General features: G+C 34.9%; 3 protein-coding genes, 1 long non-coding RNA gene and 1 other non-coding gene across 6 annotated transcripts; 3 read left to right on the plus strand and 2 right to left on the minus strand.

The window, feature by feature from the left end:
• Positions 1-321, minus strand: LOC120277607 (VQ motif-containing protein 8, chloroplastic-like). Its single transcript, XM_039284466.1, has one exon. It carries the CDS (start codon positions 319-321, stop codon positions 1-3), a length of 321 nt encoding a protein of 106 aa, XP_039140400.1.
• A 5,396-nt stretch (positions 322-5,717) lies between these two features.
• Positions 5,718-7,873, plus strand: LOC120277608. The gene is made up of 2 exons (XM_039284467.1): positions 5,718-5,906; positions 6,087-7,873. The coding sequence occupies exon 2, from the start codon at positions 6,761-6,763 to the stop codon at positions 7,871-7,873; it is 1,113 nt and encodes a 370-aa protein (XP_039140401.1). The 5' UTR covers positions 5,718-5,906; positions 6,087-6,760.
• Positions 7,874-11,708: 3,835 nt separating this feature from the next.
• LOC120277357 lies at positions 11,709-15,680 on the plus strand. 2 transcript variants are annotated; one of them, XR_005541500.1, is made up of 3 exons: positions 11,709-13,135; positions 13,268-13,468; positions 14,813-15,680. It is a non-coding gene; the product is annotated as an uncharacterized LOC120277357 (long non-coding RNA). The 2 variants fall into 2 exon arrangements; XR_005541499.1 differs by having other exon boundaries at positions 11,709-13,097.
• A 4,619-nt stretch (positions 15,681-20,299) lies between these two features.
• LOC120277927 (outer envelope protein 61) lies at positions 20,300-25,121 on the plus strand. Its single transcript, XM_039284799.1, has 11 exons — positions 20,300-20,553; positions 20,931-21,161; positions 21,859-21,915; positions 22,018-22,146; positions 22,279-22,356; positions 22,474-22,544; positions 23,210-23,259; positions 23,382-23,595; positions 23,870-24,419; positions 24,502-24,645; positions 24,743-25,121. Exons 1-11 carry the CDS (start codon positions 20,458-20,460, stop codon positions 24,887-24,889), a joined length of 1,767 nt encoding a protein of 588 aa, XP_039140733.1. The 5' UTR covers positions 20,300-20,457; the 3' UTR covers positions 24,890-25,121.
• Positions 25,122-25,294: 173 nt separating this feature from the next.
• TRNAC-GCA lies at positions 25,295-25,366 on the minus strand. The gene has a single exon. It is a non-coding gene; the product is annotated as a tRNA-Cys (tRNA).
• Positions 25,367-26,739: the final 1,373 nt, after the last annotated feature.

A 26,739-nucleotide genomic window follows, 5' to 3' on the forward strand; every position in this document is an offset into this window, starting at 1 on the left:
TTATTCTTTTTCTTCTTCTTCTTCTTCTTCTTCAGCTAATCGTCTTCTTTCTTCAACTTCAACATCAACACCAACATCAACATCAACATGACTGGATGAAGTACTTTTGCCAGTGAGTTGTTGGACAATGCTCATGAAATCCTGAGGCTTGACATGGATAACCTTTGGTGACTTCAAGTAGATAACATGCGGTGGAGGAAGGCGGCGCTGATTGGCCTCGACGATCATCGTCTTCTTACTATTCCATGAATATTCTTTGTGTACCTTGAGTGACCGAGGCCTAAAACCCTGAATCTGATGATCTCTTCTGGATGATGCCATTGTTTTCTCTCTTACTCTTTCTTTCAAACTTATGCTTAAACCCATGCAGCCAGCAAGCTTTGTGAGATATATATAAGGATGAATAATTAAATTAAGAAATAGGAAAAAGTCCTAAGTCAACTATGGTTTAATTAATAAACTAATACTGGAGAATTAATGTAGACTCCGCGGAGAGAAGGTCGTATAAAATAAAATAATAAAAAACAAGTATCATTTCTTACTCTGTCAAGAAAAGTTTGCACTAGTTGGACTTTGTCTCACATGATGATCAGTGAGAATAGATGAACAAGATGACGACAAATTGAAGAAGGTCAAATGAGGTAAGCTAAAAAGATTTAATTAATTAATTATGTGAGACCCACCCCTTAATCAAATCCTAGCCACTGCTTTTATCTTTTAATCCTAGCCGTTGGTTTTATTTTTAATCTTAGCCATTGATTTTGTTTTTGTTTAATTTCAAAACCCTAGCCGTCTCTTTAGCTTCATCGGTTTTAGATCACCGTTTAGGGAGAGAGAGAGAGACTTGCCTCATCTCTTTCTCTTCCATTTTGCGGGCGGTGTCGGCGATGAGGACGGGAGAAGGGTCTCATCGTTACGGATTTCGTTTCACTGTTATTGTTGAGGTAAGGTTTCGAGTTATTTTGTTATTGCTCTTTCTTATGCTTGTTTGTGACATGTTACTAGTTAGGGTTAGGGTTTGGTGAGAATTGATTTGATTTTAGTTTGAGGATAAAATTAAGAAAGTCCCTGTTAGCACAGTAGAGATCTCTAATTTATTTCGAAGATCTAGAGATGGAATTTGGAAGAGATCAGAATAGAAAAATTGTAAATTGTGAGATATGATCAGATTACTATAGGTGTGCTCAATACTATTTCTGCAGAGAATATAACGATTGCTTAGACAATTTGATTGTCTTGTATATGGAATTTGGAGAAGAGTAATATAACAAAGTTATATAGTTTGATGTTACCTAAATACCTGCAAAATTTCAGATTTTATGCATCTGTAGTTTGTGAGATATAGCCCTATTGGTATAAGTGTCTCGGATGATATTTCTGTGCATAGCCTGAAGAATTATGATCATTTTTGATGATCATGAAGATTGAACTGGATAAGGTAAAAAATATGAAAGTTGTTCATTTCCGAGATATCTTATTGTCAGTAAGATTGTATTACTTTTGAAGTTATATGTTGTGAGATATTTTTTATTGGAATATGCATGTCTGAAACTGTTGGTTTACATAAGTATGATTTTTAATACTGGTGGCTTAAATTCTGTAGGTCTCAAATCATTGTGAGGTTTGGATATGTTTTAGATGAAGATGCCTAGTTTTCTCATAAGTTTGAAATTTTTTATTTGAGTTAGAATTTGCAAAGCTACGCTAATTTTAATCTTAAGGTTTGTAGGTAATTGGTTATTGGTCTTGACCTTGGTAATTTTGTTAGTGTTTGATTTGTTTTTGCATTCGTGTGAATTTTATAATTTGTTTACTTGTAATTTTGATGGGTTATTCCCAAATTAGGACTTTCTGAGAAATAATCGATTGGTGTAAGAATTCAAAAATCTGGTTGTTAATCAGGTAAGTATCCTACATATAGATCATATTATATGTATATACTTAAGTTTTCTGAACATCTGGAAATTTTGAGAAAAATAATGATTTTATGTATTTATTTATATTTTTAATTATTTATTTATTATTTTTTTTGGAATTATTTTAAATTATTTTAAATTATTTTAATGATATTTTATTTTGGATTAGAATTATCTGAAAGGTTTAAATAATTTATTTACATTTGGATTACTTAATTTTTGAATTCCAGATATTTATTTACTTTCTGATTAATTACTATTGTGTTTTTCTTTATTATCTGTTCATGTTTGGATTCAATTAACTAGATTATTTTGATATGATAAAAATGGGATCATGTGACTGCAAATTACTTGCATTTTGCCCAGTATGAATTTTGATAGTTTATTGTTTTGTGAACATGAAATATTTTGACAAAGTACTCGTAGTCCCCAAACTAACTTTGCAATAACTCTGTCACTGGGGGTTAAACACTGACCGTATCGACATGTACTCTGATATAGAAACTATAGTTTCCCACCGCTTTCCGTCGGTGAAGAATAACGACCTCTAATAAATCTGGCTCGGGTCACCGAGGGTAAACTTATGAGTTCTGATATTCTGGCTCGGGTCACCGAGGATAAATATATGAGTTCTGTTATTTTGTTATGGCAATAGTTGTTTGGGGGACCTATATGCTTGGTTTTGACATCTATGTTTATTTGAAATAAATTTGATTTCTGATTTTGATTTTGATAATTTTTTATTTTTGCAAATGATCCCTATAATTTTTTAGTGGGTGCTTACTGGGCTGTCAAGCTCATAATTTATTGTTTAATATCTTTTCAGATCAAGAGTAGAGTTGAGTGGCGGATAGCTTAGCGGGGATCGTTAGGCAATCGTCGAGTATTAGCATGTATTAAGTCCCTTTTTTTTGTGTGGCTATGTTTTATTTGTATAAGTTTATATTGGTTTTTGCAATCCACTGAGTTTGATTCTTTGTTCTGTTTTGGATCAGGTTTTGAGGCCTTGTGTGTCTACATGGTTTCGGCCTTGTAGGTGTACGACCGTTTGTCGGCGTCCCAGGTCCATAGAGCTGGGTTCGGGGCATGACAAATTAGTTTTTTTTTTCAATAAATTAATGGTTTATTTATTTATCTTAAATTTAATTAATGCGGTTGAAATATGTTCTAAAATATCAAAATAATGATGTATTAATACATCCAATAAGGACCATTTCCACCTTTTGTTTACTATATGGTGTCACTCTTGGTTCAAACTAACATTGTTTCATAAATGCTTTTTTAATGAAGTCTACTTGCCAGGGTACTAATTAGATTTTTTCTAAGATATTTGAAAACCTATATTATAAACTTGGTTGATCACCTCCTTATATTACGAAAAATGAATGCATCAAGATAAACCAAATTACAAAGGAAAAAAAACAAAAAAAGGTCAAAATCATTAGATTAAATTCATCAATCTTATCACAACATTTTTTACACAAATGGAAATGAAACAATAAAAATCATTATACAGTATATCCTTATTGTACATTGCACATATATAATAAGAAGGTCAAAGTCCCTAGAGAATATAATATATATTAGTTGCATCAGAAAGAAGAAGGTGGTTTGTTGCCGGTGAGGAGTTGCACCACCCTCATGAAATCTTGAGGTCTTGCATGGATGACCTTAGGGGAATGCATGTGGACGATAACCGGTGAGCCATTCTCCGGCAAAGACCTTCGAGGAGCCAGGACGGCGGGCGGCCGCTTCTTGATCTTGCTTGAGTTCTTGCTCACCTTGAGAGAAGAAGGCTTTGAATTAGTGTTTTGATTTTGTTCTTGGAGTTCAATTCTTGATGAAGGCATGGCTAGCTAGTTACTAATAATTAGGAAGTTGTAAGTTTGCAATTGAATTGCTTTGCATGCAAGATTAGGGACATATTTATATATATGGTTGAAGATATAGATAACATAAAAGTTGGTGGATTTATTCATGAGAAATTTCCAAGAGTTGAAGGAATTCTTGGGAACCTTGAGTTTGCAACTTATTGGGATTTTCCTCTAATTATTTATTAATTAAGAAGTTGCTTAACATGTCCAATAACCAAAAACCAACAAGTAGGGGAACTTTGGATAATATTTTAATAATAATAATAATTATTATTATTACGTATGAAATGAAAGGGAAAGGATTTTGAAATGTGGCATGAAGACATGAATGTTAATACTTAATATCTTTATATTATAGGATCAGATTAGTAAGGCTAGATAATAATTAAGACAGGTAATTAGCTAAGATTCATTTAATTAATAAAGATATATAAGAACATCATTTCTAATGTGACATATATATAAAAAGCTTATTGTCCATTTATATGGTTATTAATTTTGTTAAATTTAGAAAATAATAATAATTTCCAAAGTACAATAAAAAGATACATTATCCTTTTGTTAGTTTTCCGAATTAAAATAAAAAATATATTATACACCAACACAATAATATCATATATGTGTGTGTATACAAATTATCCTTTCCATATATATTCATACTAATAATATATTTTAGTATGCCTAACATTTAAATCTCGCATTTTAGTTAGTACGAACCATGAACAATTCCATGAAATTTTTCCTTTTCTTTCAAATTTATGTATTAGTCACGTACATACATGTTCTTTTTTTTCCTAAAGAAATTCTAGTGTGGGGTTTGATGTTTGGTGATAGAAAAGTATGGGATCATCTTGCATTTTATGATCCACGTACTTCTGTTTGACATAATTAATCCAGAAACACTGTTTTCATATGCATTCAGGGTTGTTGAAGTAAAACTAATCATATAATTAATGTACTAAAGATTGATCATAATTAACCATGATGTTGTACAAACTATCCCTAGCTCTAACATTCTACATGGATTCTCCCATGAATTGTTGTCTGCTTATGCTGAGATTCTATCTTTCACGGAGTCCAAATTACTTATCAAATTTATGAACTTTTATTGGTTTTTTGCATATTTGAGATTCCACTAGAATGTCTGAAAGACTTTTATAGGCAATTTTTTTGTACCCAATCATCTTAGATGCTCTCATGTGAACACGTACAATTGATTTGATAATTGCATATATATTATATCAGAAGCTTCTGCATATTGGTTCAGTGAACACTTTTTCATAGTGAGTTATGGGTTAGGACAATTTTGCATGACAAACATCAGCTGATTTTACTTTTGAGCTCATTTATAATAGATGATTCCTAGGGAACTTCCAAGGCACCAAGGCTTTCTATTTACTTGGAATAGTAGAAACCAAACTCTAGTTGTCTTCATAGGTGAACGTACAAGTTAAGATACCTGTTGTGTTCATGGACATTGGCGCATGAAATTTTTTTGTTTCTGATTTGGTTGTCACTTGTCAATGCAGCAAAGCAACTTCCTCTAGCTCATAGAATCAAACTTCTTACAACACCAGCACCAGCAATTAGCATATCTTTTAATAAGGATATATACTTCTTGTCATGATGTCTAACAGTTGTCCCTGTAGTCCTCTTCCTTCTATAATAGTTTTATTCTGTCTCCTACCAAAGCTAGCTCTCATTCATTTCTACAGTACAAGTGTAAAATCTAGCCACATAGTTCTAGAGTGTTGTGATTAAAAATATGTATATAGAATAAACAACTATCCAAAATTGCACATTTTGTTAGATTTCCTTGGTTCTTTTCTGTTATGCTACCTTATAGGTTTAAAGCAGAGCCTATTAATATCAGATGTGAGGAGGAATTAATTGGAGGACACGTGGTCGGCCAAGATAGAAAAGAAGATGCTCAATCTATGGTGCGGATAGAAACTGAAGGGAAACGAAGATTGAAGCGCCCGAATACACGTTTCCATGACTATCTTTGGGGATAAAGAGCACATGAGGGAGTTGGGGGAAAGGGAGAAAAAAGAAGAGAGAAGAGGCCTATCTTAGTGGAGACAGGAGAAGGAATTCGGTGGTGATTTACTGCCGGGTTTGGTTATCTTTCTTTGTTAATTGTTCTTGTTGTTTCATCTCTGTTTTCTTGAATTGTGATTGTTAGAATTGTTATCAGTCTTGATTTTGCTGTGAATGTTCTGTGAGAACTTAGATCTAATTGCCATACTTCTGATTGCTTGAATGTAATTCAGAGGAATAGATCTACATGATGCAGGAGCAAAGCAAGCAAGACTTGATGCAGGAGCAGAACAAACAAGACCAAGTGTTGAGCACTTGGACATTGAAGAATTTTCAAAAGAACACCCAGTCTTTGGTGAAACTCTTCGTGAAAACTGTAGCAACTGCGTTGACCATAAGATGCATGTAACCTATGGTTGGAAAGCTAATGAAGTCTAGTTTCCAATGCAACAAATTTCATATCAATTGGAGTTTCCTAGAGGAAGTTATGGCTGCTAGACTGAAGACATATCAGGTTGACTGGTTTCAGTAAAACTCATTTTCTGTCTTTTCTGCAGCTTCTCTTTTAGCTTTAATTATCTCTTAAGTGTTTGTTAGTTTAATAACTTTGTTTATATGTAAGTTTTCCTATTCTTGGAGGGTTGTTCCAAGAGTTATATACTTGAAGTGGCTGCCAAAGGGGGGGACAGCTAGTGTGTGGCTGGAGAGTTGGAGGCTGTGCCTCATTTTCTTGGTTCTTTCCTTTGAGCTTTTGCAGGCCATTGAGGAGAACTTCATCAACTCTGTATCTTTTTGGGCTAATCCAGAGAGTGGTGAGTGGTCAGGTCCTGTATCCGATCGTGGACTTCGTTCGGTGATGGATCTCATCCCTTTCTCATCCGTTTTTGTTGCATTATCCCCGCATCAGGTGGTACCAGAGCCTAGGTTCGGATGGCTGATCGTCGTCGCCGTATACCTAATGTTGATGCAGCCCAAGCCCGTGAAAGGAGTGTCCATGATGTTGAAGTGGCAGATCTGAGAAGACAAGTGCAGCAGCTTCAAGAACAACTCCAAAGACTGCAACCTATGGAAAGAGATCAACAACCACAAGATGATGTAGATGTAGATCAAGAAAGTAGTGGCAGTGAAGACCAGAATCCCTTCTACTCTTCTTCTAGTTCTAGAGAAGGCAGCGGCCCTAGCAATCGCCACCAAACACGTGCAGTCCGTAGGCAGGAGTTTGACATCAAGGTTGATATTCCAGAATTTGAAGGAAGAATGCAGCCTGACGAGTTCGTCGATTGGCTTCACACTGTTGAGAGAGTATTTGATTTTAAAGATGTATGTGATGATAGAAAGGTAAAGCTTGCTACTTTAAAATTAAGAAAATATGCTGGATTATGGTGGGAAAATTTGAAGAGGCAAAGAGTTCGAGAAGGAAGACACCCTATTCGTTCTTGGGAGAAGATGAAAAGGGAACTAAAGAGAAGATTTTTGCCGGAAAGCTATCGACAAGATTCCTATCTCAAGCTTCATAATTTCAAACAGAATGATCTATCTGTTGAAGAGTATACTGCTGAATTTGATTATTTGATGATCAAATGTGATGTGGTAGAGCCTCAAGAGCAAACTATTGCTAGGTTTCTTGGAGGATTGAGGACTGAAGTAGGCAATATGGTGCAGCTGCAGCCATATTGGACTTATTCAGATGTTTGTAAGCTTGCTATGAGGATTGAACGACAACTAAAAGAAGCTCGGGGAAGTGGTTTTCGTTCTGTAAGCAAGGGAAGTTCTTTTAACCAAGGGAGTTCCTCAAACTCTAGGCCTTCTAAAACTGTAAAACCTTTTACCTCAAGGTCATTCAACAAAGGTGAAAGCTCTAAACAACAAGCCCCTCCTAATACAAGTGCAAGAAAGTGTTTCAAGTGCCAAGGGTATGGTCATATTGCAGCAGATTGCCCAAATCGGAAGATAATTTCTCTTGTCGAAGAAGAAATTGAGGAAGGGTCCGATGAAGATGAGGTTGAATGTTCTCAAATGGAAGAGGTAGTTCGTGCGAGATGAAGGAGAACTTCTTGTTTGCAAGTCCGAATGTTCAATCGAACACAAGAAGATGATTGGTTGCGTCACAACATCTTCCATACTAGGTGCACTTGTCATGGTAAAGTCTGCGATGTGATTATAGATGGTGGCGAGTTTTGAAAAATGTTGTTTCTAGCGACATGGTAGACAAATTGCAGCTGAAAACGGAGGACCATCCGCATCCTTATGGACTTACACTGGCTGGAAAAAGAAGAAAGAAATAAAGGTGAGCAAAGCGATGCCTTGTCCAATTTTCAATTGGTGGAAGATACAAGGATGAAGTCATGTGTGATGTTGTGCCAATGGATGCATGTCACTTGCTCTTGGGAAGGCCATGGCAATATGATAGAAAAACTTTGCATGATGGTTATAAAAATACATATAGTTTTTGTCAAAGATGATGTTAAGATTGTATTGGCTCCAACAAGATTAGATGTGAACCCCCAAGCCTTCAAAAGAGGTGAAGAATGCTCTACTCTCTAAATCTGAAATTTTGAGAGAGTTACAACATATCAAGCAAGGATATATTCTTGTAATGCTTGAAGTTAATGAAGAACAATGTGAGCATCCTGCTATTGTGCTTCCACTTCTTCAAGAATTTGCCGATATGGTGCCCGAAGAAATGCCACCAGGTCTTCCACCTTTGAGGAGTATTCAGCATTGTATTGATTTAGTTCCTGGTTCGGTGATTCCTAATAAGGCAGCCTATAGGATGTGTCCGAAGGAACATGAAGAGTTGCAGCGTCAAGTTGAAGAGCTGATAGTTAAAGGCTTTGTGAGAGAAAGCAAGAGTCCCTGTGCTGTCCCTGCTTTGCTTGTACCAAAGAAGGATGGAACTTGGCGTATGTGTATTGATAGTAGAGCTGTAAACAAGATTACAATCAACTATCGCTATCCCATTCCTCGATTAGATGACCTCTTGGATCAACTACACGGGGCTGTTATCTTCTCACGAATTGATCTTCGTAGTGGTTATCATCAAATACGGATGCGAGAAGGAGATGAGTGGAAGACGGCTTTCAAAACAAGAGATGGTCTCTATGAATGGGTTGTCATGCCTTTCGGCCTTTCAAACGCACCTAGCACCTTTATGCGTCTAATGAATGATGTCTTCAAGCCTTTCATTGGAAAGTTTGTTGTTGTCTACTTTGATGATATTTTGGTGTATAGCCAAGATGAGGAGCAACATCTTGATCATCTCTTTAAGATATTCAACACCCTAAGGGAGCAAAGGCTTTATGCAAATCTGAAGAAATGTGAGTTTTTCTCTAATAGCCTTGTTTTCCTAGGCTATGTAGTGTCTAGAGATGGATTAAAAATGGACTTGAGTAAGCTAGAAGCCATTCTAAGCTGGCCACAACCAAAATCTGTCCATGATATTAGAAGTTTCCATGGCCTTGCGTCCTTTTATCGACTATTCATCAAAGGATTTAGCACCATTATTGCTCCTATTACAGAATGTTTGAAAGGGGGTGTATACAAATGGAACGAAGAAGCGCAGAAGTGCTTTGAACTCATCAAGAAGAAGGTGACTGAAGCGCCGGTTCTCTCACTTCCAGATTTTGACAAACTTTTTGAGGTCGAGTGTGATACTTCTAACGTCGGCATTGGAGCTGTTTTGAGTCAAGAGAAGAAGCCTATTGCATTTTTCAGCGAGAAGTTAAGCGATTCCCGCAAGAACTACTCTACTTATGACAAAGAATTTTATGCCATTGTTCGTGCTTTGGGTCATTGGAGTCATTATCTCCTTCAAAAACCCTTTGTACTCTTTTCAGATCATGAAGCTTTAAAGTTCATAAATGGCCAGCATAAGTTGAACCGACGTCATGCATTGTGGGTGGAATTTCTACAGGCTTACAGTTTTGTCATCAAGCATCAAGCTGGCTCTCAAAACCAAGTTGCTGATGCATTGAGTAGAAGGTACACATTGCTGTCCACTATGCAAATAAATGTTGTTGGCTTTGAAGTTTTGAAAGAATTATACAAGGATGATCCCTACTTTGGTGCCATTTGGGAAAATTGTTCAAAAGGGCCATACAAGCAGTTTTTTCTGTAGAATGGGTTTCTTTTCAAGAAGAATTGCTTGTGTATTCCTCAATGTTCTGTGAGAGATGCCATTCTAATGGAGGCCCATGATAGTAACCTTGGAGGACATTTTGGGAGAAACAAGACACTTGCTATCATAAAAGACAAATTTTATTGGCCAAGGATGGAGAAGGATGTAATGAAACATGTAAAGAAGTGCAACATTTGTCATATGGCTAAGAGTCACACTCAAAATGCAGGTTTGTACACTCCTCTTCCAGTCCCCCAAGCCCCTTGGGAAGATGTTAGCATGGATTTTGTGCTAGGATTGCCAAGAACTCAAAAGAAATAAAGATTCGGTGATGGTAGTAGTGGATCGATTCTCTAAAAATGGCCCACTTTGTATCTTGTTGTAGAATCGCGGATGCTTCTTACATTGCTGATTTGTACTTCCGTGAAGTCGATGCGGGCTGCATGGAATTCCTTTGACAATCACTTCGATCGGGACTCAAGTTTATGAGTCATTTTTGGCGCACACTTTGGAGGAAGCTTGGGACACAATTACAGCTTAGCACAACAGCTCATCCTCAAACCGGACGGACAAAGCGAGGTTACTAATAGGAGTTTGGGAAACTTGCTTTAGGAGTTTTTGTGGGCAAGAATGTTCGACAGTGGGATTTATTGCTACCACGATTGAGTTTGCATATAATCACTCCATCCATCAGTCTATTAAGTGCAGTCCATTTCAAGTCGTCTATGGGCATAATCTTCATAGTCCATTAGATTTAACACCTTTTCCTACTCCTCATTCTTTCAGCAGTGAAGCAAGTGAGAGGGTTGTCCAAATCAAGAAATTGCATGCTCAGATTAGGGAACATATTGTGAGACAGAATGAGAGATATTGCAAGCAAGCAAACAAGCATCGCAAAATATGTTGAGTTCAAGCCAGGTGACTTTGTGCGGGTTCACTTAAGAAAAGAAAGGTTTTTCTCCAGGGAAGTACAATAAATTGAAACCAAGAGCAGCTGGTCCATTTCAAGTGGTGAAGAGGATTGGGGAGAATGCATATGAGATTGACCTTCCTTTAGAGTATGAGGTCTCTAAAACTTTTTAATGTATCTCGATCTTTTCTCCTTATCATGGGACACATGACACTTCGGACTCGAGGGCGAGTCTTCTTCAACCAAGGGAGTTTGATGCAGGAGCAAAGCAAGCAAGACTTGATGCAGGAGGCGAGAACAAACAAGACCAAGTGTTGAGCACTTGGACATTGAAGAATTTTTCAAAAAGAACACCCAGTCTTTGGTGAAACTCTTTGTGAAAACTGTAGCAACTGCGTTGACCATAAGATGCATGTAACCTATGGTTGGAAAGCTAATGAAGTCTAGTTTCCAATGCAACAAATTTCATATCAATTGGAGTTTCCTAGAGGAAGTTATGGCTGCTAGACTGAAGACATATCAGGTTGACTGGTTTCGATGAAAACTCATTTTCTGCCTTTTTCTGCAGCTTCTCTTTTTAACTTTAATTATCTCTTAAGTGTTTGTTAGTTTAATAACTTTTGTTTATATGTAAGTTTTTCCTATTCTTGGAGGGTTGTTCCAAGAGTTATATACTTGAAGTGGCTGCCAAAGGGGGGGACAGCTAGTGTGTGGTTGGAGAGTTGGAGGTCAGTGCCTCATTTTCTTGGTTCTTTCCTTTGAGCTTTTGCAGGCCATTGAGGAGAACTTCATCAACTCTGTATCTCTTTGGGCTGATCCGAGAGTGGTGAGTGGTCAGGTCCCTGATCCGATCGTGGACTTCGTTCGGTGGTGGATCTCATCCCTTTCTCATCCGTTTTTGTTGCATTATCCCCGCATCACTACAGAATTTCTGAGAAGAATTGTGTAAATTCTCTGTGATTGATCTATGATCAAGAGTAGATTCAGCTGCAAATTTCTCTGAAAATACTCTGAGAGGGTTGATTTGTGTTTGATTTCAATTGATCTTAGAACAGATCATAACATTTTCACTCCAGATTTTCTTTCCGAGTGGATTTGTCATGTTGGCATGTGTTATAGTGAAAGTAAGGAACTGGGGATCCAGGTAGTTGTAATATTCCATATGTTTGCCTGAATGAGTGAACCTTACCCTTGTCATCCTCTGACCTGACAGAAATATAAGCTTGTGCCTGTGAAGGAGATCACTTTGTGCTCATCAACGGTTGAAATGTTCTTAGGTTAATTATTTGTGTACCTTGCACTATGAAGTCATTGGATTATTAGACAAATATTTGGACGTTATTTCAGGGCCAATCACAGATCAAGCTCCCAACACACAAATCCTCTTCGTTGATTATTAGACAAAGTAGGAGAACAGAATCATCACCCATCTGTATGTGGATTCTCCTCCACAGTGTGTTCGTAGTACTTTGATTGGAAGTGAGTACTGTTTCTCCACTAGTAACTTGAATAGCTTGAATTGATGAAAAGTTTATGATTTCTTTTTTATGAAAAACACCCAGCTGTATATTGTAAAATCATCAGTAAAGAGGATAAAATACAAGTTACCTCCAATGGATGGAGTGCTGATTGGCCTAACAAGATCGACATGAATCATCTCCAATGGAGCTGATGCTCTCTTGGCCTCGCCTTTAGGGAATTCTGCATGAGCATGCTTCCCTTGTAAACAAGCTTCACAGGGATCAGTATTTGTGATATTTGGCAGACCAAGTGCCAGCTCTTGTTTAGAAATCATGATCAATTTCTTCATGCTAATGTGACCATATCTATTGTGCTAGAGATCTGAGGTCTTTTCTGCAACTAGAGCTATATTTGCAAATCCAATATCATCAGCTTCAAGTGCAAATAGCATGTTTGAGGTCATACATACCTGAGCTATTTTTGCTTTGGATTCAGAGTCCTTGATTTCGTAGACTCCTCTTGAAAATTCAATCTCAAAGACTGAGTCCATCATTTGTCCAACACTTAGCAGGTTATAAGCTAAGTTTGGAACAAATTGAACATCATTCAGACTTGTAATCTTTCCTTTGCTTGAGTAGAGAATTATTTTGCCAATTTCCTCCACTGTGAGAGCTTTTCCATCTCCCACTTTGATTGAATGACTCAAAGTAGCTTCAATGTGTTGGAATAAACTTTTCTCACTTGTCATGTGGTTGGAGCAACAATTATTGATGAGCCAGGTATCTCCTGTCTTCTTTGGTTCTTCACTGATTGCCATGTATGTAACTTTTTTTCTTCTTCTTCTTCTTCTTCTTCTTCTTCTTTTCCTTTTTCTTTCTCTTCTTTTACAACATTGGCTTCTTTGTTCCTGTACCAACATTAAGCTTTAACATGGCCGAATTTCTTGCAGATAAAACACTGCACACTCTTATATTGCTTGCTGGATTCTACCCCACGACCAAGCTCCATACGGCTAGCTTCAATGCTCTTGTCGCGCCCGCCCCCTCTACCTCTGAGAGAGTGGCGACCTCATCCTCTCCCACATCTGTTGGGGACCATCAAAGTGATACAGAGATCCTTCACCAGCATGCAGAGCCTTTTCTCCTTCAAGGTGAGTGCTTTCAATATTAAGTATTGCTTCATGGTTCTTCAGTAGTGAGCCACTTAGTTGCTCAACTATTAGTGTGTTCAAGTCTTTTGCTTCAATGATTGAGTGGACATCTTGTGAGAATCTGGGAGTTAAACTTTTGAGAATTTTGGAAACCACTGACTTTTGAGGGAGTTCTTCTTTCAATACTCTAATTTGATATACAATGTCCAAATCCCTGCTTACAAAATCTTGGACATTCTCACCTTGCTTCATTTTAACAACATCAAACTCCCTTTGAAGTGAGTGAAGTTGTATATTGGAGTTGTCTGAATCTCCTTGGAATTCAGTCTTTATGGCATCCCATGTCTCTTTTGCTGTCTTTGCTTCAGATATCCTCACCAATATCCTAGGATCAAGACCTTGTTGGATCAAGTACAAAGCCTTGGCATCCTTCTTTAGACTTTCATTAATTCTAGTTACATCTTCTTCTTCACTGAACCCTTTCTCAACTAATTTCCATAGATCCTTTGATCTAAACATAGTTTTCATCATCAAAGCTCAAAGGTTGTAGTTGTCACCTTTGAAGTAGGGAACATTGGCTTCCTTTGCTGAAGAAGAGGATGACATCTGCAACTAAATTCAATGAACTATCTCTGATACCACTGATAGGATTGAATGAGTATAGTTTCAATCACAAGACAATCACTCAGCCTCACTGAACTTCATATACTCATAAGATAGAAGAAGAACAGATGAAGTAATCAACTGGAAAACACCATTCTTCATTTATTGATAAACTGGGAATTTAGACAAACACATGATATACATGCCAGTAAGGCATCACAGTTCATACAACCAGAACATCCAGACACTTAATACAAACATACATCAATCTTACAGTAAAAGCATAATTGAAAGTAATACAAGCATTCACACCAAGACAGACACTTATTGAATGTAATTCCCGAGCTTGTTATTGCTTCATTGACCAACTTCACAGTTTGCGCACCAACGTCTAGTCTCATAGCTCTCTAGGTTCTGCAGAGCATCCCTATGTCTTCAGCACCCTCTGATCACTCTTAAACCTCAACAATCTAACCTTAATAGAAAACTGGTTAATAGTTATACTATATTTGCACATATGCCTCGGTAAACTTATTAGTTGAGAAATAGTTGACCAATGCTGTGTTTGTGTGTATTAAATATTTAATTTCTCATACTCATTTGATCTGCACAGAACATTGATTTTTTGTTGCCATTGTCAGAGTCAATTCTATTGACATTCCTATTCTCCTTATTGCCATTAATACTTTGATATTTTTTTTTTTGATTCCATTAAGCACAATGTGTTCCTCTCTTGCCTAGGCCTATTGAGCTGGTGGAGTCTAGAACTGAGCACACAGAAAATGAAGTTACTGATGAAATGAAAAGTAATGTGATTTCCTAGGTTTCTTTTGGGCCAGAACCCTTCAATTTAACACGTCTTCAAAGTGAAATCAAGGCTATCTAGCAAGGCTTATTCCATGGATTCAGCCACTTCCTGAATGCAGCTAAAGAAATGGCAAAGGAATATTTCATCTATTCTAACCTCACCATCAATGGTTGCGCCGGTGCCGTAGGGCAACCTATGATAACTTAAAAGAATAAATGAGAAAAACTAAAAACTACACATATTATTCATAATCACTGAAGCCTTTATAAAGGCAAAAATTTGAAAAAAATGATCTCTACAAAAGATGAGATAATATAATAACTAATTTGAATTTTAATCAACAAACAACTAATGTAAGCATTTAAATCTCTACAAAGATCTCTTAGTTAAATTAAGACAAACATCATTATTTCAACAACCTGTGCAAGCTGTTCCTAAGAAGCATGGCACCCCTTATTCTGAAATTTACGTGGAAATCAAAGAGCTCTAATAAAATACAGAATCTTTTGCCAACATATATTAGTCTGACGTTTGTTCTTTTTTTATTTGGATGGAGTTTATAATTGTTAATAGATTGCATTTCTTGTTCATGATTAATTGGTGGTTATGGAGTCATGACTAATTTCGCATATTTATTAATAGTCATGAATTTTCCACTTTGCTGCATTAGTAGTTAAATAGATATATACTTCATGCACATCTTTGAATGCCTTCTCAATTGATATTGAGAATGAAATGAAGTGAGACTTTTTTTTTCCCAGTATAGCCCTTCAATTTAGGGCCATTTCCACCTTTAGTTTACTTTGGAGTCACTCTTGGTTCAAACTGTGCATTGTTTCATAGATATATGTAATATGTGTATTTTTTTTTAATAAAGTCTACTTGCTGAGGCAATTAGGTTTCTTTGTATATTAAATATGGGTAAATTATGTAAATAATTATTCAACTATTTGATTACTCATTACCGAATTATAAAAATTTTTAATTAGGTATTTTGGGTTCAATTGAGTGAATAATTTTTTTTTTATTTTGGAGATAGTGAATCATATAACTGGTCGTTCATATCAGATACACAAAAAGTAATTTGACTTTTGAATTTTTTAAATTTTTAGTTAGATAGGTTACGTCAATGTCTTTTACTTAACTTGATTCTTTATCAACATAGCATGCTGATATGGTAAGAGGGTATAAGGTGACATGCCATGTTAGCACGGAGATAGCATGGGTTACCCAACTGAACGTGAATCTAAAGTTGATGTTGTTAGTTTGAATTCTATTCTGAATTAATTTCATGTTGATATTAGTTCAATCTAGATTCAAACTGAATAAAGTGGTCAATGACTTTATCTAATGGACTTCTAAGTTAACTCTAATTGGCACTTTGGATAATGATCTACTTAAATTTTAAGTTGAGTTAATCCTTTGATGGTAAGGATTATATATAGTACAACATCAGGGGTCCCCAATCTAATGTTCTCCAGAATACCAGCCCCATCAATGTGATAGATTGGAAGAGCCCTTAGTTTCTTCAAGTGCAGATCTTAGTCCCTTCATTTGTCCTGTTTGATTTGTTATGGCTAGAGGTAAGTGATCTTGCTTCCACTACATATTAATTACTTAATTAATGTGACATATTAGATGTCATTGCCACGCTCCGAACTCGGGCCAGCGGCGGACAAACGGCCACGAACCCACAGGGCAGAAACCCCTTAAGCACGTAAAGCCTAAAAACCTGCTTCAAGCAAACAATCTAACAAAGTCATGATTTACAGATAACAAAATACATCAACTTCCAAATACAACTTCAAGGACCACGATAAGGTAGAAAATACAACTCAAATACACTGGAGGAAAAAAAAATACTCGATAGCCCGTTAAACTACAACCCCGAACTTTCTTCTGACTAAAAAGAATTAAGAACAACTTAATGAGCTTGGGAGCCCAGTAAGCAACCACTAGAAATTTCGGGATCAAAAATTGTTCAATAATCTTTAAAAACTTACAAAATGTAACATAATGGAATAATATCAAAATGAACCCAGAAATCAGAAATAATTCAAAACAGATTTGGTTTATCAAAATATTGAGCATATAAGTCCCCCAAACAACTAATGCCAAAACAAAACAACATAACTCATTTATTTAAACTCGGTGACCCGAGTCAAATTTCAAAACTCATATGTTTACCCTCGGTGACCCGAGTCAGAATATCAGAAGCCGTTATTCTTCACCGACGGAACGGTGCGAAACTATAGTTTCTATGTCAGAAGTACGTGTCGACACGATTAGTGTTTAACCCCCAGTGACAAGATTATTGCACAGTTAATTTGGGGACTACGAGTTTCTATGACAAAAATATATTTTGGTCCAAAATCATCGTCAACACAATAATATTAAAATTTATTGATCCTGTTTTCTAACAAAAATTAATCCAATTATATCAAATAATCAACTATCAATTAACATAATAATTCACACAATTTAAAAAAAAAAAATTAAATCTGAAAATAGCATTAAAACAAATATATCATTTCTCAGCACTTCAAGTAAATGCAAATATTCAAGAATTAAACAAATAAACTAATTTTTAAAAAAAATATATCATGAATCCGTATTTTTATAAAATAAACAAATAATAAAAAAATAATTAAAATGAGCCAAGTTAATAGTAAAATCCTAAATAAACAAAATAATAAATATACTAAATTACAAAAGTAACGGTCAATATAACCACAACATGGTTTTTTTTTTAACTGTAAAATCTAAATTAATTTAATAACTATGTAAACTATTTTGAAAAATAAAAAATTTGCATATATATATATATATAGATTTATATGTGGTTTACTTACTTGTCTTGATCGCTCAAAACCTCCAAAATTCTATGATAAGTCAAATTTTTTCTGTGGAACCTCACAACGTAAGTGACACAAAACCCTTGAAGAAGAGACCTATTCCCGTCTTCGTCGCCAGCACCACACACCAAAACAAAAAGAAAAGGAGGAGAAGAGGAAAAAAACTAGATCTCTCCCTCTTCTTAATCCAAACCAAGATCTATAACGGGAGAAACAAAGAGGCGACGGCTAGGGTTTTGAAACCTAAATAAAATTATAAAGATAAATAAATAAAATTCTGTAACTGTCATGCATGCACAATTAAATAAAAAATAAATAAAAACGCATAGGCCCACAGTCATACTTTGGTTTTATAATACGACATATTTACATGCTTAGATGTCATATGCCGTACTCTTGATTAAATTTCTAACAAATGTACCCAATTGAAATTTTTTATAATTTGGTGACTTAAAAAGAACTAAACAAGATGAATAGTTAGGTGACTATATATATATTTAAATAATTTACCCAAAAATACTTAAAAACTTAAACTTGGCTGATTAACTCCTCATTGTGATGAAACAAATAACTAGATTAAATTCATCATTAATTCTTACTATGAAACATTAAACATTAATTAGTACACGACATCCTTAGTGCATGCATGTTGCATGAGAAAGAAGGCGTTGTGAGGAGTTGCAGCACCCCAATGAAATCATGAGGCCTTGCATGGATGACCTTAGGGAAATGCGTGTGGACAACAACCAGTGAGCCATTCTCCGGCAAAGACCTTCGAGGAGCCATGACGGCGGTTGGCCACTTCTTGATCTTGCTTGAGTTCTTGGTCACCTTGAGAGAAGAAAGCTTTGAATTAATGTTTTGATTTTGTACTTGGAGTTAAATTCTTGATGAAGGCATGGCTATCTAGTTATCAATAATTAGGAAGTTATAAGTTTGCAATTGTATTGCTTTGCATGCAAGATTAAGAATATATTTATATATAAAGTTGAAGATATAGATAATATAAAAGGTGGTAGATTTTCTTTTCGTGCTTTGTCTTGTTATTTCGGTTTGTACTGATTTTTTTTTTTTTTAATAAGTTAGTGGCTTATCAATTTTTCTAAAATAAAAATGGTGGATTTTTCATAAGAAATTTTTGACAAGGTTGAAGGAATTCTTGGCAACTTTTAGTTTGCAATTCATTGGGGTTATTTTCTAAAATTATTTATTTCATTAATTAAGAAGTTGATAAACATGTCTAACAACCAAAAACCAACAAGTACGGAACTTTGGAATATATATATATATATATATTATGTATTAGTTAAATTTAAGATAAATTAAGGGGAGAGTGATGTTGAAATGTTGCATTGGATTTGACTTGCAAGGATTATGGATTAAATAAAATTAAGTTATATAAACGTCTAGTTTAATATTAGATAGTTTTTGTTTTTTTGTTTTATATGAAATTGTCTAAATTTTGATTTAATTAATTATAAAAGTATCATTTTTTTATAAACCAGTTTAATAGTGGTTTGTTAACATCAATGAGTAATAATTTTAAATGTTTATTTATAAATATATTTATGCATGTAATTATTATGCCTAGAGATTTTTTTAAAAATTTTTTTACATAATAAAGTTTAAAAAATTTAAAATTAATATCATGAGAAAGACAGTTTTTTTAAAAAAATTTTCTTTTGGTAACCTGCCCAATAAAACTATTGATATTTTTTAAGAAACTAACTAAACTGCCCATTTATTGGACTAGATAATGACAAATCAAAATTTATTTAATTAATATAATACGTCTAAAAATGAAACATGTTCATGATAAATTTTAAACATTTTTTATATAGTTTTTCAAATATATATATGTTTTTAACTTTCTCTCAATTTATTTTTTTAATAAATAAATCAAGTCAAATAAATACAAACCTAATACATCCTCTTATAGAGCTCTATTTAAATTTTGTTAAATGACTTTAGAAAAAACTATTATGGTTTATACATATAATTCTTTTTAAATAAAAATGGATAAAATACTAATTTATTAAAAAAAACTATTTACTAAACAAATCAACATATGTGAAAATCCCACTTAAAATTGTAAAAAAAAAAATAATAATCCTACTCAAGATTTACTTTAACCCACATAAGTTGATTTAGTTAATATAAAATAAATAGTTATAAAAATTTGAAGAGTAAAGCACCCATGACACTGCCAATTAAAGCATAATTATTTAAAATAAGATATTCATTAATTATTTTTGTGATTAAAATGATTATTGCAGATACCCCCAATGTTAAGGCACTGGAATCCCATCCGGTAAATCGGGGAAAAATAATTATTATACATAATTTATATATTTAAGGCTCATTCAAATATAAAATCTTAAAAAGTTATTATTATTATTATTATTCAAAAAATCATGAAAAAAATAATTATTATACAAAGTACCTTTCCAATTTTTTTTTTCAAATTATAATATATGTATATATATATATATATTTTAAAAAAAAGGAAAGAATATGAATAAATTAAAAGGGTATCATTGGAAAGCATAAAAGTACTCCAATTCCTCGTCGTTTCGGAGATCAAATCCCACTCGAATTCGTTCTCGATCTCAATCCCAATTCATCTACGAAACCCTAGAGCTTGTTTCGATTTGGGGGTGAGAATTCGAAATCAAGGTTGGGATTCATTGATTTTGGTTGTTGTTCTTGCATCGATCGCGACAATGTACAACGGGATGATGGATCCTGAGCTGATGCGCATCGCTCAGGAACAATTTAGCCGGATGTCGCCTGAAGAGCTCTCGAAGATGCAGCAGCAGGTCTTGTCCCTCTCTCCTTCCCTTTATCTGGGTGTTTGAATGTGAATTTCAATTGATTCGATTTGATTTAGGTATAGAATTTTGTGTTTTTCTCTCTCCCGGTCAAGTTATATGCGAGATCTTGTTTGATGTAAATGAATTTCACCTTTGAATTCAAGATTCATGAGGATCGTAATGGAAAAAAAATATCTTCTTTTTCATGTTCCGTAGTTGCTTTTGATGATTTTAATTGTTTGTGCTGATCCATGCTTGATTTTAGTAATCAAAGTAGTTGTTGATTTGTGGATTGGGTGATTGATAACCCTTGCTTAGTTGAGCAGGAGGTGTTCATTGATTCGGAATTGGTAAGTCTCTGAATTCTGGATGATTTTTTGCAGGTGATGTCTAATCCTGAGCTTGTGAAGATGGCAACAGAGAGTATGAAGAACATGAGGCCTGAAGATTTCAGACATGCTGCGGAACAGCTCAAACATACCAGGGCTGAAGATATGGCTGAGATTAGGGACAAGATAGCCAATGCTAAGCCGGAAGAGATAGCAGCCATGAAGGCCCAAGCAGATGCTCATATTTCTTATCAACTTGATGCGGCTGAGATGCTGAAGAAACAGGTTTTCTAACTGTCATATATATATTTTTTTATGAGTTTGTTTTAATTCTCTGCTATTTGGATGGCCAATGAGATCTCTAATCCCAGTAGTTACTAGTTAGCATGGGTGAAGTCTTGCTTATAGTACATTGAACCCTTCCTGAACTTGATCATATATCATGTTCATTAACATTCATATTGTGGTTTTCAAAGAAATTGGGTTGGCAATGGCAGAATTTGAGATGTGTGGTACACACAGAATTAAATAAAAGCTGAAAAACAAATTAAGTGGAGTTGATAGATTAGGAAAAATGTTAGATGATACGTTTAAGTCCTGCACAAGCTATGAATCTAATGCCTTTCCTCGAGCAGGTTTATTACTTGAGCCATTTCTTCAATCACTGTGTGAATCTTACAGTTTGCTCGTTTAGTGAGGTTACACCAAATCAACTTCATGGCAAAGTTTGTAACCAGTGTAGACAATTTCCTCGAACTGTTCTTACCCATTTTTTTTTTCCAAAAAACAGATGCACTTTTTTATAGCAGTGAATGGTGATATATTTTAGCTTTAGCCTGTAGTGTGAGGGTCAAGTTAATTTTAAAAAGCTACTGTTTGTTTATTTTTGTTGTTGTATGCTGATTCTTATTTAATCTTTTTTACTGTAACTGTTTTTTTTTTCCTTGTTACTTAAATCTGTTTGTGCTTTTCCTTCTACCAGGGAAATGAATTCCATTGTCAAGGCAAATTTCATGATGCTGCTGATAAATATATGCGTGTATGTATACGACTGCCTTGTGTCCATTAGATCAAATTTCAATGATATTGTTGAATTTCTTAACTGTGGGATTAAACTATTCATGGTGATTTGTGTGATCAGGCGAAGAACAATCTGACTGATATTCCAGGACCCAAGTCGAGAACTCTCCAACTACAGTGTTCCCTCAACCTGATGTCCTGTTATCTGAAGACAAATCAATATGACAATTGCATCAAGGAAGGTTCAGAGGTACAATCGGAAAATTATTTCATAGAGTTTCTGCCCTAATCTGTTATTATGAATTCGTATTTTGGCATATATGACTTGAATAGTGCCAAAGCTCCTTTCTGAACTTTTTAAATTTTGTTAATGCAATCTTAGGTTTTGGCATATGACTCAAACAATGTCAAAGCTCTTTATCGCAGAGGTCAGGCTTACAAAGAACTGGGAAACTTAAAAGTAAGTAATGGTTTACCTTCTATGGTGGGTTAAATTTAGTTTTTGTTGATTCAGTCGTGCTATATATGGTAAGCATATTTTTATTAAGCATACCTTCTTTCATGAAATATTTTTTAGGCCGCTGTTGCTGACCTAGAGAAGGCTCATAAAGCTTCACCTGATGATGAAACTATTGCAGATGTCTTAAGGTATCAAAATTAATAATGTGAAAGATGTTATTACGTTAGTCTGCTATTGTTGAAATTCACTTGAATTGACCATTTTTCCCTCAAAATTGTAAATGCTTGCATCTTGAAACAATAAATTTGTAGATTGAGTAATATTTTTGTTTAGATTTGACCTCACTGCAATGAGGGATATGTCTTCCGAAGGTTTGTTAAAATCCTTGTGATGCCCTCTTATTAATTTATTTGTCTTGAGGTTTTAGGATGAATTTTGGAATTAGCTTCTTATCTCCAATGGCATTTTGTTCATTGATTTGGCAGATCAACACCCATAACTGTTCAAGTTGTCTAAGTTGTGATTGTCTTTTGATTGAAATAATTTCCAGTTCATAGTAAGAGTAGAAAGTCCTTTTAAACCATGTGTCTATGTGGTTGCAACTTGATCCAGCTAGGGTTGTGGGCAGGGACATAATTCCCTTTTTTTCCCAAGAAATTCTTCGATTTCTTCCAGAAGCCGATGATTATTCGTCTGCTTCTCGGGGAAAAGTGAGTCATAACCATATTTTCTGGGATTTATATGGTTCTCTGGATTAAGGGTGAAATATATAATCTGCACTTAGGAACAAATAATTAGAAAACCTTTTTTAAATGTGGCATGGCAATTGACAGCTATTCCTGATCTTTTGCAGAGATACAGAAGAAAAATTATTGAAAAGTGGTGATAGCAACGCCCACCGAGGTACATTTAGTTTTTTTTCATTGTCTGTATGCTGTGTGGTGTGGATACTTGATTGGAATCTTTTTTTCTTCTGCGTTTCTGATTATAAGGCTTTGGATAATATTTGTCTTCCTCTCATGTAGGTGTTGTTATTGAAGAAATAGAAGAAGAAGAAGAAGAAGAAGAAAATGAACCCTCTTCATCAGGCAATCAGACAGATGCATCTGCTAAATATTCTGTGACCCAACCAGTGGAAACTACCAAATCTTCTCAGAAGGTATATGGATCTGATCCAGGAACTTCAACTGTAGACGCTGAATACCTCAAGAGTTTCAGCAATAACCCTGAAGCTTTCCGGTAAATTCTGTTCTTTTGCAATGTCTAAAAACTGTCATTAATTTACTCCAGAAATAGATGTATAAATTAAATGCTGTATATAGGTGCCTATAAATGTTTTTACCTGCTTAAAATTTTGCAAGCTGACCTTAATTTTTCTACAACTAGAACTGAATAGCATCTCTGAATGACCATCATATCTGCATAGAAATATGTTTGGAAGTTGGAAATTGTATTTAACAGTTGTTCTCTTCACATCCTTCACTGAATGTTATCTATTTGAAATATGTGACAGGGCATTCCAGAATAGATTCTCAAATGCTGATCCTGATACTCTAGCAGCTATGAGTGCTGGAGGAATGTCACCAGACATGATGAAAACTGCTGCAGATATGATGGGCAAGATGAAGCCAGAAGAGCTTCAAAAAATTTTCGAAATCGGTGCTTCTATGAATAGTAAAAATCCAAGCTCTATTGGCAACAGCTCAGGATTTGGATCATCAAAGTTTCCTGAAATAACACCTGAATTGGCTAAGCAAGCTTCTGATATGATGAGCAAGATGTCACCAGAAGAATTCCAAAGGGTTCTTAAAGTTGCCTCTTCATTTAATGGGAATGGCACACCTTTTGCAGCTCCTCCAAATGTTGCAAGCAACCAAAGATCAGAAAGTGGTTCACAATTTTCCGCTCCTCCCAGAACACCCACAGCGGACAACCCTGACCGGGGGGAAAATACTTACGGTGCAAGTTCTAGAATGGGCCAGTCTTCATCAAGCTTTCCAACCTCTACAGCAGATTTACAGCAGAACATGAGAAATTCAATGAATGATCCAGCAATGCGACAGGTTGACAATCTTCAACTAGAAAATTTTCCATTGGTAACCTATTTAGTGTCTTACTATTGTACCACTCATCTTCAATTTGCAGATGTTTACATCTATGATGAAGAACATGAGCCCAGAGATGATGGCAAACATGGGTGAACAGTTTGGAATGAAGCTATCAAAAGAGGATGCAGCAAAAGCTCAACAAGCTATGTCATCATTGTCACCAGAAGACTTGGACAGAATGGTAAGTGATTATTTATGTTTGTGGATGTATGGATCAAGACCAAATGTAGAGATAAAGAAAACATTTTCATAATGGTATTCTCGTCGTCTTTTGTCAGATGCGGTGGGCTGAAAGGGCACAACGAGCAGTTGATACGACGAAGAAGGCGAAGAACTGGTTATTAGGAAGATCAGGCCTGATCCTTGCTATTTGCATGCTGATTCTAGCATTCATCCTTCATCAACTTGGTTTCATTGGTGGTTAAAAACACAACCTGTTTCCACTGCAGGATGAACAAAGCTGCAAAATAGGAGACAATGTCTGTGTTTAGACAATGTTGCTTGTAATCTGACTAAAGAATGTGTCTTCAGATCAGTTCTTTATTTTGTTTAACTTTAATCTAAAGTTATTTATGTTTGACACCCAGAAAGCTGGTTTCAAACTTGTAGTTATTAAAAAAGGGTTAAAAAAAAAAGGGGAACACACTTGATCATTCATTTTTGTTCTGATAATTTCGTTTGTGGTTATATGTTCAGGCTAAATTGAAGATTTTTCATGTCTAAATTTTATATTTAATTGTCCTTCTATAATTGTTTCATTTTTTTTTTAATTTCCTAACATTATATTTATTTTGCCTTTAAAAGTAACAATTTAAAAAATCACTTAACAAAGGGCCCAACCGGGTTCGAACCGGTGACCTATTGATCTGCAGTCAATTGCTCTACCACTGAGCTATGGACCCATTTGATCCTAGAATCGTAAATATTATTATATACATCATATTTATCATAGTATAACATCCAACAATAACATTCATAACTTACAGTTTAACCAAAAACATAAATAAATAAAAAAAAAAAAGCCATACAAATCCAGAGACAATGAAACAAAAAACACAAGCATCTCACTAAGTCATCTTTTGCCTGTCTGATGATCTCCATTAGTGAAACACATATATAGTCCAAACCAGAGAGATAGAAATAAAGATTAAAAAAAATAAAATAAAAGAGAAATATATATATATATATATAGATAGATAGATAGAGTGTCAAGAAGTGAGGTAGAAGATGGGGTGGAGAAAGAGATGGAGCAGCTTAAAGCATGCACAAGAGACGGAGAGAAACACCACCCCATACACCACCCTCAATCCCATCCTTCTTCCTGACTTCTCTATCCCCCCTTCCTTCCATTCCCTTTTTATTTATGGGTCATGACCAAGGATCCACTCACCCTCTCTTTATTAAAAAAAATAAATAACCTTTTTTTTTCTTTTATTCCTTCAGTCAATATATAATGTTTGATTCACATCCATATGCCCTGGTAATTTTATATATACACATACATATACTATCAAAAGAACTAATTCATACTTCCGTCTTAGATAATGCGAATATGTTGGATCACTATTATACTCATAAAATGATACCGCATTTGATTTTTATCTGAGAAGTTATCTCTTTACCAAAAATATATATATATATATATATATATTAGAACACGTTAACTATAAACATCCGCAGTTGAGCACAATACTAATTAGGATGATACAATGAGGGTTAATATAGCGTTATTTCGATTTATTAATTTTGAGTTTGGTTTTTAAAAAGCTAGTGTAATTCTAGTAAAAATAGAGTTGAAATAATCAATGTTTATAATGTACTGATCGTTGGATTTTAATCTAACAACCTATATCAATGTTTATAGATTTCTAATCTATGAATATAATTAGGATAAATAGTTTATATATATATGTAGTTAAAATTTAAATTATGCATAATTATTGCCATGATAAAAGTTAATTTAATATTTTTTTAAAATTTATATCGAACAATTGAGTAAATATATGAAAATTTTCTTAAATAAAAACATTTATTAAAAACTAAAAAGCGGTGGTGACAGTGATCCAAGACTCACCAGGTGCGAAGCATAGCATAGTAGCAGCCGTGCGGGGTTCGTTCACCGATGAGGCCGACACGTGCGGGTGGATGTTCTGGAATCCACGACGCACGTGTCATCCACGTGATTGGGCGGTTGATGTTTCGAGTGGATAGGGTTCTAACTTGGGACGGCGCGAACGTTTAGGTCATAGTCTTCATTTGCGTGCAGTGCTGTCCC

Source organism: Dioscorea cayenensis, chromosome 15, assembly GCF_009730915.1.
Source record: "Dioscorea cayenensis subsp. rotundata cultivar TDr96_F1 chromosome 15, TDr96_F1_v2_PseudoChromosome.rev07_lg8_w22 25.fasta, whole genome shotgun sequence".
In the NCBI taxonomy this organism is placed as follows: Eukaryota; Viridiplantae; Streptophyta; class Magnoliopsida; order Dioscoreales; family Dioscoreaceae; genus Dioscorea; species Dioscorea cayenensis.